Below are 11648 nucleotides of genomic sequence, written 5' to 3' on the forward strand. Positions count from 1 at the left end.
CTTTGGTATTAGTCTCTGACAAGTCAGAAACATCACACTGTGGCCCATTTCATGTGTAAACATGTAGCACAGAGCCGTTAAGTCCTTACAGTAATTATTGCTAATGCTAATAGACACAGAGTGATGTTTTCACATGCAGATTGTCTTAAAGGTCATGTGATCTCATTCTTCCTCTGTGCTTGAGAATCTTCTTTTGTTTGCGTCCTAAAGGCACGAGTAAACAGCGTGGACTGGTTGGTTGACCCTCTAGCGTGCTGGAACATAGATGGTATTGCTTGTTGTTAAGTGGTGCTAAGACTTGTGTGCTTTACTAAATATAAAAGACTTGTTTTGTGATTATTTCTTATCTTATTAGTCTTATTAGTAATGATGGCAATCATAAAACATCAGTATTAACATTTTAGCTTTGCTTTAGCTAATTATATAGTATTTTTGTGTCCCTAAAAATGAACAAAGTTTTTTTTTTTTTTTTTTTTTTTTCTTTCAGTGGCGGAAACGGTCTTCCATACAAATCACATTTAAAAATTGGATCGAATTTTCACAACAAACATTTTTGTTGGTGTGAAGTTTAGGGCTGCATGATAAATCGCATGCGATATTTAACGCGCAAAACCACGTTCATATTCGCGCGATTTTTTGCGCAGCTCGTCAGTGCACAACGGCTCGGTGTAGTTAATGCTGCTCAATGTGAAAGCCCGCAGGTGATGGAGATTTACCGCTGATTACAGAACCGGCTTTACTGATAAGATGCGAGTTAAATATCGCATGCGATTTATCGTGCAGCCCTAGTGTGAACACACCTTAAATGCCAAAAAGGGGGAGCATTTCAGATTTTTTTTGCAGACATCACACAGTTTAGCTTTAATGCTTTTTTTTATTCTTCAAGTGGCGTGTGACCTATAAGTGATTTTGATTCCTCTTTTTAGACCAAAGCAAGTCAGGGGGAAATTGATTCTTTCCGAGCCTCCCTATCCAAGCTGGGTGATGTCTACGTCAACGATGCCTTTGGAACTGCGCACAGAGCTCATAGGTGCTCCTATTACATAAAACAGTGATAGAAAAATAGAAATGATCAAGTTTAGACTGTTAAATGTTTTTTCCCTTGTTTTTTTTTTTTTTTTATGTCTCACTCTAGCTCCATGGTTGGAGTGAATCTCCCTCAGAAGGCAGCTGGTTTTCTGATGAAGAAAGAGCTGGACTACTTTGCCATGGCCCTTGAGAAACCACAGAAGCCTTTCTTGGCCATTCTCGGAGGGTGAGTGTTAATTATGGAGTACTTTGATTGCTTATATTTTAGTTCTTAATACGGTCTTGGTTAAGGAGGATAAGTTTTAACTAGGTGTAGTTATTAAAAACGTAAAGACCTTGCATGGGCTTGCAAGATCTTGTCCATGATCAAAGGAAAGGCTTTTAGAGTTTTACAGAGTTCATCAGCAGTATACTGAACTTCTAAAAAATATATAATGGGAAGATATCATGTGAGATGCTTTTCTAGAATGCATCTGTCTTCTCCCACTTGTAAAAACCTTTAGAAAGCATCAGTGACAGTCCAGGAATAGACGAGTTTATCCTCTTATGCAACAGTAGGACGTGTGACAATATCCTTCTTGCTCTATGCTTCTTTAAGCCTCACCTCCCATATCTGGCTGTAGAAAGAATTGTTCATTTAAACATTTGTTGATTTCTAGTTTCATGTCCTGTTAGTGAAATGGTGAGACCTTTGTGATGCAACTATGCAGGATGCAATGATGAAACTCGCTTAAACCAGATTAGCAATGATCAGAACAAAGTTTTCTTGTGGAAATGGAAGGTTCAATGCAAATGACTTTCAGAAGTCAGAGTCCAGGCCATTTCACAGTTTACACACATACTATGTCTTTCTTTCTTTTTTTTCCCCTGAAAGCATCCACCCCTGCACATTCATTGGCTCATTTCCAGTTGTGACTAAAGCAGTCTGTGTCTGGGGTTTGTCCCAATAACAAAGTTCACTGAGGGAATTGACCCACTGATAAGCTGTACTGCAATGCACAACAAGCCTTAAACTTATGTCTCATAAAGAAACCGTTCTAGGGCACTTCCTGCAATTTCTCAGAGGCGGAAGTTTCTCAGTTTCATCCCAAAAAAGATTTCAGTTTAAAAATGAGTATTTCATTGAAAAGGCTTTGTTTGAATGATTGTTGCTTGGATCATACAGGGCCAAGGTCAAAGATAAGATTCAGCTGATCAACAACATGTTGGACAAGGTGAATGAGATGATCATTGGTGGGGGAATGGCCTTTACTTTCCTCAAGGTTCTCAAGAACATGGAGGTGAGTGGCTTGAAGCTTCATTCAAACTGCAAACTAAACTGCATTTTTTTTGTTTGTTTTATATTTTACATTTATTAGTGTATTATAGAAATGTATATATAAAATGTCCCATTGAATAATATATATATTAGGGCTGGGTAAAAAATATCGATATCTCGATATTAATCGGTTCTCATTTTTACAGAACGATATCGATTCTTAAATCCCAAAAATTGATTAGTCTAGCCTGTTTTCAGTTAATGGATGGAACGTATTGTGCTTTGGTACTTTTAATATGAAACAAAGTCTCAGATTTCAAATTCTCTCCATTGTATTGCAGTATTCAAACAATAAATGCCGTTTTGGCGCTGTTTAATGTGGAGTGTCAGATCGCTGTAGCGCCTCAGATCAACAGACGCAGCAGCGCGAGGCGCACGTGAACTGATCATCTCCTCCACATTAATACCAGTCTCAGCACAAAATAAACATGACTAAACATCCGAAGGGAAGTTAAAAGAAAGAGTACAACTTTACAATCCGTATTCTGTCTCATGTAATCGCTCAATCAGTGTTTCAGCCGTGCAAAGACGTCAATATAACGGCTTGTAAACAATGTCAGGTAACGTCACATTTACCTCAGAAAAACATATTTGGTGACCATTAACTCATTAGTCCGATAGAAAAATAAACTGTATAGAGGGGCATTTTGCTAAATATATGCACAATATAACATAATCATGATACATTTGACTGTTCTTCAATGTTTAATTTGTTTAAATAAATCCCATCAAGTTTTTATGACAGCCACCATTATGTATATATTAAAAAAAAGACGAATTGAAGTACACATTATGTAATTGTAACTTTATTATTTTAAAAACTTCATTAAGTGTAATTTTAACAAAGCAGTCAACCTTTAACCTTTAACCTTCAGTATTATAGTAATGTAGTACCAACTGACTCATGTATATTTTACAGCATTAGTTGAGAGATTTTTTTTTTCCTTGAGAAAATTTGGCATGTACTGTACCTGATATATATCCAAAATAATCGACATTGAATCGAATTGGTAATCGAATCGAATCGCAAGCTTTTGAATGAGAATTGAATCGTGAAATTTGTGTCAAAACCCAGCCCTTATGTATATATATATCTATCAATAGGGCACGCATGTGCTGAAAACCTCTGAAGTAAACTAGCCCTGGAGCCTGAAATACACCCCTTGATTTTTTAAATATTATTCACTTGTTGTGCTCAGATCGGCACTTCCCTGTATGACGAAGAGGGTGCCAATATTGTGAAAGACCTCATGGCTAAGGCCGAAAAGAATGGTGTGAAGATCACACTTCCTGTTGACTTCGTCACTGCAGACAAGTTTGATGAGAAAGCGGCAACAGGGACTGCATCAGTAGCCGATGGTATTCCAGCAGGCTGGATGGTAAGGCAGACAAATGTTAGATTGTTTAGAGCTATATGATCTCCTTTTCCTCTGAAGTGAACTAGAAATGTTTCTCTTTCTATCCAGGGTCTAGACTGTGGTCCTGAGAGCTCAAAGCTCTATGCAGAGGCTGTAGCCAGAGCCAAGCAGATTGTGTGGAATGGACCTGTTGGTGTGTTTGAGTGGGACAACTTCTCTCGTGGAACCAAGAACTTGATGGACAAAGTTGTGGATGCGACCAAAAATGGCTGCATCACCATTATTGGTAAGAATTTCATTTCATAGTTTAAGTTCTTGCCTGAAATGCACGTAATGGCACATATCTAATAGACTGGAGGTTGACCGATATATGGCCAGGGCCAACATTATCTGCTGATATTTGGCAATTTTTAATTATCGGCATCGCCTGATAAGTGTCATGAACGGGACTTTTATTCAGCTTCTGAGTTGAGACGATGAGCTCCCATTCTATCTTCATTTGTTTGCTGTCTTTGTATAACAGTTCTGAAGGCAAATGCTGTAATTCTTTATTCCTAAACTGTCAGCAAATACACATTTTAATCAAGTCTTTAAATACCTAATGAAAATTTAATGCCACAAATCTTGGCGAATCTAGCTGTTAGATCTTGTGTGTATAGCCTGCATAAAATGCTTGTACCCTGTGCATGACAGTTCACGCAAGGATCCAAGCCATGGGAATTGGATGCGAACAGGAGAGTTCTGCCATCACTGGAGATGCACGAGCCAGCAACTTTAAATCCTTGATTTCAAACTATACAGTGCAATATCATTTATTTACTATCATTAATGATGTGATATATAGTTCTATTGACTTCTTTTTTCGGTCATTGGCCACTCCGCTCTCTAAGATATCGCCATCGGTCGTTTAAAAAAATCCTTTCGGTCCATGTCAGTCAACCACTATAATAAACTATACTAATTGACATCTTTATTTCTTTAAATTCAGGTGGGGGAGACACAGCAACCTGCTGTGCCAAGTGGGACACAGAAGACAAGGTCAGTCATGTGAGCACAGGAGGCGGAGCCAGTCTGGAGCTGCTGGAGGGTAAAGTGTTGCCTGGTGTTGATGCCCTCAGCAACGCATAATTGCTCTGAGCCTCTTCTGCCAAGGGTTGGGTGCTCATCTCCCAAGAAGCTCTCATCCTTACTCACTCAGCATTTGTTCAGTGTTCTATCACCTGTCGGGATGCAAATGACAACTACTCCACTCTCTGGACTCTCTGACCTGTTGACTCATGCACATTCAGATCAGCCATTTGCTTATCTTCTATCAAATAACCTAAAGCGTTTCTCATTCAAGATGTTTTCATCCATTATGAGTGAAAGGTTGACATCAGCAGTAATGGCTGTTCCTGTTATGGTTGTTATATTCGAGAAGATGGGTCATTTGTTTTATCTGCTTAAGTGTTAATGTGTCCCATTATAGTCTGAATGTGTGCATAGTTTAATCGTTGTGTTGTAATTCTAAAGTTTATATTTGATATTTGTGGCCTCCCCACAGATGTTGAGTACCTGTAATACTGTAGACACTTTCCTCCCCATATTGCACTTGTCATCCTTGACCTGCAGCTTATGAGATAGATGTTCCGCACTGGAATTATTATGATGGGCTAATTGTTAGACCCAGGCAACCTGTCGTGGAGTAAGAATGAAAATAATAATAAAAATCATAAAAATCAGAACTTTTTTTTCTTTGCTTCGAGTCATTTTTTTGTCCGCACCCAGTGTGGTATTGTGGTATTATGAGAGATTGTAGTTACCAGAAAACAACCATGAGCATATTCACAAATTGCCACTAGCATATATCAATGCATAATATAAACTATATTATCACCCACTACATATAGTACATACAAAATAATGTAACGTAAACATTATTGCACAGCTCTCGATATAAAGTTGTAGGCTGAATTCAGGTTTCAGGTAATGTGGGCCATTTGAGCTTGATTGTACTGTGATCAATGGGTTTACACTTGAGCATAACAATGGTCTTTAATGGGACACTTTTTTAAAATGAAGTAGTTTTAGCTGATGCAATGTGACCCTGGTGTTTGTGTCTACACCTAAAAGAAGAACTCATTATCATGAACGGTAGGAAGCCCTTAGACATTGAGATTTTTATTTCTAACTTGAAAGGTTGGTTACTAAATATAAACATACTATTATGACAACACTCATTGTTACTGCAGTTAACATGGATTAAAATGCAAATAATACATTGAAATATATATTTGAATAAATAAAATATTTATTTTCGTTTTTCTTGTAAGATGGGTAAATATTGCCAGCCCACTTTGGCTGAATAAAGTGGACTGGTGGGTTTCAGGTAAAGTGGGCCACCTTAAACCTTTGCTAATTCTACTCACATCAATTAAATAAACCAACATTCACTGATTATTTGATAAATAACGTATAATTTACTTATTAGAAAACCAAAATGTGTGTGCAAGATAAAGTTGTGCATAAAGTTGATTCTGGAGTGGAAAAAAGGATGAGAGGAGCAAAAAGTAGATGCAGAGTACAAGCTTTAAAAATGGTTTATTTAAGGTGCTTAGAGAAAAAAGACAGAAAAAAGTTTTACAGTTCAGTCTTACAAATGAATTAAGTGTACAATTTTACTCATAGTCTAGGCTATATGTTTTTAGGTTTGTTAAATATGTTGTTGAATGCGTTTGTTTGATATGTTTAAAAAAAAAAAAAATTCTGATATCTAACAACATTTAAAAAAAAAAAAAGATTATTTATTTATTTATTTTATTTTTTTGGTGGCCCACTTTACCTGACATTTGTCAAGTTTATAATCTCAAAATTTGTTTGTATATAACTTCCAAATAACACATAATATGAACTGAATTCTAATGTAAATATTACAGCTGGACGTTAAAGTTAACAAAGACAATAAATAAAAGAAAAGAAAAAAACATGGGTATCTAAATAAGTTTAACAAAAAGTGGCTCACCCTATATAAATACATCCAACTTTCTATTAAGTGAGCCAAAGACAGCTGTAGGCTACTATACCAAACTTTCTTTATTTCCGACTCGAAATTAATCTGGAAATAATACTTAATGCTCTGTTGTACAGTACGGCTCGTCGTGAGAATTAAATTGTTGTTGGTGGTCGTGGATTCTACACTACATTTCCCATAATGCACGATATTGTCTTAGCTCCGCCCTCACCTGCTGAGGTGTGTATGCGTCATTCAGCACAACACAGCTGTGAGCGAAAAGTGCGGGGTTGTTTTCGGGATTAAGGTAAAATATGTTTTGTTCTCTTTAGCCGCAGTCATCTGTTTTATAGGACCGTGACACACGCGAACAACGAGTCAGTAAAGATTTATGTGAGCGTCTCCTTCTTACAACACGCAGCAGTGGAAGATGGAGATCAGATTAATAGCTTACTGTACATGTGCATTGATCTAATGAAATGGATTTCATAGGATTTTATACTCCCTTCACTTCAACCCACAACTTTGGTAAAAAGCCTGAAGTCGAGAACTTTATGTTAGTGAATTGTTTGTTGTTTATATTCATTGCTTGTGTGATGTTGATTTCCAAGGAAGGAACGATGCTGAAGGAGAGAGTGTAAATGCAAGCAAGCATGATTTCAGTCGAGGACTGGAGCCCAGACCAAGTGTCCACATGGATAAAGCATATTGGATTTCCTCAATATGCGCAGAGTTTTGTGGGTGAGGTGATTCATTTTCATCGAACATCTGAAGAGTTACAACAGCACAAAAACTGTAACATTTAAAAGGCTGTAGATTTTTTTGTATTGTAGTTTGTCATCTTTTTTTCTTATTTGTTAAACTTCACAAGATGGCGCTCAGTTGCAGTTTTCAAGCCTTATGTTCTGTTGAGATTGACTCTGACCTTCATGTTTATAATTGTATTGTGATCAGTGTTGGCCAGTGACTAGTTACGAGTAACTAGTTACAGTAATAATATGACTTTTTACAGTAACTAGTAGTAGGGGAGAGATTTTTTTGACTTTCTCAAATTGTGTAAATCCACATGGGGTTCAGAGTATAATTTTTTTTTATCCACAGTAATTTCACACTTGTGTAGTACAAATATTCATAATTACTTCATAATTACAGTGTATATGTTTTTCTTTATTTACCCTCAAAAATTGGAAGTGAAATGAATATACAAGACAAACTAAAATATTTTGTCAATAAAATAAAATATTTATTTCAAATAAAATAATGGCGTTTTTTAAGAATTAAAAATAATCTGATTTTGGAGTTTGACAATGAACACATTGCAACCATGCTTGGGACGGCCCACATAAACGAGCCAAAATGCTTTGCATGTCTTGAAATAATAATAAACATTGACTGTCAGTCTTTATTCACCTGTTTCTCGTCGTTTATCATTAAAATTTATTAAAGTAAATAGTGTGAATTACATCGCTAATGTCATCGAATAGCACAGCAGGGCGCATTGTAACGCAGTGTTACAACATACCCCATCTGCGCAACTGGAATTTAAAACCGGTTACTGTCTTCTGATAGTTAGCGAAGCATTCAAAAAAATAATTTAAACTGATAAATAACAGATTGGAGATTAAAATAATAGCAGATTTGTCTCATTTTAAATGAGTAATAAAAACTGAGATGAAAAATGTACTTAAGCCAGAAATATAATTTTACTATGGTAAAATAAATGTTCAGCGATATCTTCAAAAGACTTTTTGAATTTTGGCGCACTTTTTTTCTCTATATAATGTTGATATAGTAACTAGTCAATGCTGTAAATTTGGTTATGCTAGCATGTGTGGAAATATTTAAACCACGTGTGTTACAACTTACCCCGCGTTACTTTGTGCCCCACGCTCCCCTATAACTAATTACTAATAAGATTTCAGTAATAATATTACAGTTACCATCCATAAAACAGCTAGTTACTTAGTTACTTTTGATGCCTCAACCCCTACTGATTTGAAATCCAATAATTCCTAGATTTATTTTCATAATTTTCACGACTCGCTCAGGCACATGAAGTCACCAGTGCATCAGGAAAGCTTGGAATATGGAAACGCTTGCATTCAGGGAATGGAAATATTGCCATACACTGATTTTGTCAGGGGAAAGCTAAGGTGATCTGAACACAGATGTGGAAGTTGTGGCTTCACTCTGTATATATTACTTTACTCTGGCATTACATGGCTTGCCCACCCACATCCCTCTGATCCCGATATAAATTATATATTACTATAATTAAAAATCCTATGAACTTATGTGATTTCTTTTGATAAAATACTTCATGAAATGTAATCATACTGTAGCTATAGCTACAATTAGCTTCGATTAGCTTCAAGCTACACATATCAATCACCATTGAGTGTTTGTAATATGCGATCTAATGTAGATTTTGGTCAAATGATGAGGCCGAAATATATTGTTAGTAACATTTTAGAAGAATTTTATGGGGAAAATACACAATTACGACTTCTGTGGGGTGTGCAGGAAAAGTAATGTTATTAGTAGTGTAACTTATTACTGTTGCCAGAAAGTAATAAATAAAGTAATAATATTACTTTTGAAAGGAGTAACTTGTAACAAGTAATAAATTACATTTTTGGAGTAATGAGCCTAACACTGATTGTGATACCATTTAATTTCTATATACTGTATATTTGTTCTATACTATATACTCCTCAGTATGATTATTTTTCCATGGTTACCTCTCATAAGATTAATAGAGTATATAAACATAGTTTTACATATTTATGTCTTCCCAGAAAATGGCGTTTCTGGATTAGACCTTTTGGAAGTCACTGGTTCAGTTTTAGGTAAGACTTTTTTGTCTTACATTTTTTATAAATTAAAAGACACTTTCAGGCATGATTTTAAGCCTTTTTTATTACCTGTCTTGACATTTATGTTTAATGTCGCTGGCTGCATATGTGTGAATTAGTTTGCATTGAATAATTGTTGCAATCGCAGGCAAAAAAAGAAAAGAAATCTCAATGTTTTTTTTTGTCATATTGTAGTCTGTTTCTCAGTATGGTAGGTACTGGTAATATATTTATTGTACAGGTTTGGGCCTGTTAGTAACAATCCTTTGTTGTATTCAAAACCCCTAAATAAACACTTCCATTGGACATTTACCATTACTTCAAACAAATGTAGCTATTCATCTTAGAAAGTAAGAAAGGATAGAGGCATTATACGGTGTGCTATGTTTATTTAGTAGAAAGGCATTTTTTAACACTGGCTGATGTCATTCTATTATCATTAAGCTTTTGCAAATGCAGCCATTGGATATTATTCTGCAACTGTCCGGTTACTACAAAGAAATATTAACAATAATACACTAAGCAATTTGTGTGTGTGTGTGTGTGTGTGTGTGTGTGTGTGTGTGTGTGTGTGTGTTAAATTCACTGTTGTGGTTGTCAAAATTAAGGGATGATATTTTGACTTTATATTTTACAGCTCCTAACTGTATTCCATTAAATTATGTAAGATTAATATACCAACCTATTTGAGTTATTCAAATCAATTTGTTACTATAAAAATGTACTGATAACAAAGGTGGTACATGACTCTACATTCATCAAAATCGGACTGTCCAGCAGCTGTAATAATATAATTACTGGGTAAAATGTACATTGTCTTTTAAAATATATTTGGCAACATACAGGCTTTTTTCCAAAATTTGAAATACATTAAAGTAAATTTTTTGGTCACATATGCAGGATATATTAACATAGGCTATTAATATGTAACTTTTAAAGCTGTCAACTCCTGGTCTACTTTTGCTGGTAAGCTTGTTTACTATAAATTCAGAGCTGGGTAGATTACTTGAAAATTGAATTCCGTTACTGATTCCCAATTACATGACAGAAATTGTTGTTAGTTAACGTAATCCATTACATTACACATTTTAGGTAATAATCAGACTACTTTTAGATTACTTTTGACCTAACTTGTTTATCACATTGATTTAAATAGGATAATTGTGTACCATATTGATATAAAAATACATGGGGAAAGAAAATATATTCATTGTTATTAACAATATGAAGTGCATTAAACCTTACAAACATTACAGGTTTTCCAAACTGGGGTTCATGAGGGAACTGAGTTTCGTGAGTTTAATGAAAAGCTAATAATTAATTACATCATAAAAATGTCAAATTAAAATAAATTATTTTAAAAATAACAATTAAAATAAAACACTTACTAAAAGATGAAATAATTTATTTGTTTACCTGCATGTCATGTGACCATTAACCAACGTCAGAGAACAGTGAACATGCAAATTTGATACTTAATAATTAAAATATTTATTTTAAAATCTCAGGGGTACTTCAAGTAAATATAGTAGGTGAAAGAGGTTTGGCTGACAAAAAAAAAGGTTTGGGAATCCCTGCATTCATTGTAAATAAGAAATTATTATGAATTTGTGCATTTTAATGTGTTTAAAGTGGTCATATGATGTTGCTAAAAAGAACATTATTTTGTGTATTTGGTGTAATGAAATGTGTTTATGCGGTTTAAGGTTAAAAAAACACATTCTTTTCCACATACTGTACATTATTGTTTCTCCTCTATGCCCCGCCTTTCTGAAACGCGTCAATTTTTACAAAGCTCATCGGTCTGAAAAGCGAGGTGTGCTGTGATTGGCTGGCTATCCAGTGCGTTGTGATTGGCTGAATACCTCAAGCGTGTGACGGAAATGTTACGCCCCTTGCCATACTGTGATGATGCCCTGTCCGGCCGGAGCGATGAGACAAAAACATTAAAACCCATTATAAACGAGGCATTTGTTGCATCCAGTGGGGACATAATTACGGATTATAATGACTTATACTGTCTTTTTACACGTTGCGTTGCAACGCGTAAACATAAAACCATGTCTGCATTTGTGATCAGAGAAATGACAAACAACAAG

The 11648-nt window shown here is 35.3% G+C and overlaps 2 protein-coding genes across 4 annotated transcripts in view; both read left to right on the forward strand.

The window, feature by feature from the left end:
• LOC107697352 (phosphoglycerate kinase 1-like) overlaps positions 1-5426 on the forward strand; it is an 11152-nt gene extending 5726 nt beyond the window's left edge. The window contains exons 5-10 of the mRNA XM_016498102.1: positions 927-1030; positions 1136-1255; positions 2195-2309; positions 3547-3726; positions 3814-3991; positions 4694-5426. Of these exons, the coding sequence (XP_016353588.1) occupies positions 927-1030; positions 1136-1255; positions 2195-2309; positions 3547-3726; positions 3814-3991; positions 4694-4833 (837 nt within the window). The 3' untranslated portion in view covers positions 4834-5426. The remainder of the gene's footprint in view (positions 1-926; positions 1031-1135; positions 1256-2194; positions 2310-3546; positions 3727-3813; positions 3992-4693) is intronic.
• A 1632-nt stretch (positions 5427-7058) lies between these two features.
• The window catches only part of LOC107697351 (angiomotin-like), a 50319-nt gene continuing 45729 nt past the window's right edge, over positions 7059-11648 (forward strand). Inside the window, exons 1-3 of one of the 3 annotated variants that reach the window (XM_016498096.1) lie at positions 7059-7222; positions 7306-7435; positions 9493-9543. In XM_016498096.1, the coding sequence (XP_016353582.1) occupies positions 7336-7435; positions 9493-9543 (151 nt within the window). In that variant the 5' untranslated portion in view covers positions 7059-7222; positions 7306-7335. Of the gene's footprint in view, positions 7223-7291; positions 7436-9492; positions 9544-11648 lie in introns of those variants that run through there. The other 2 variants (XM_016498098.1, XM_016498097.1) reach the window with 2 other exon arrangements.

This window comes from Sinocyclocheilus anshuiensis, unplaced genomic scaffold (assembly GCF_001515605.1).
Source record: "Sinocyclocheilus anshuiensis isolate Anshui unplaced genomic scaffold, SAMN03320099.WGS_v1.1 scaffold1095, whole genome shotgun sequence".
In the NCBI taxonomy this organism is placed as follows: domain Eukaryota; kingdom Metazoa; phylum Chordata; class Actinopteri; order Cypriniformes; family Cyprinidae; genus Sinocyclocheilus; species Sinocyclocheilus anshuiensis.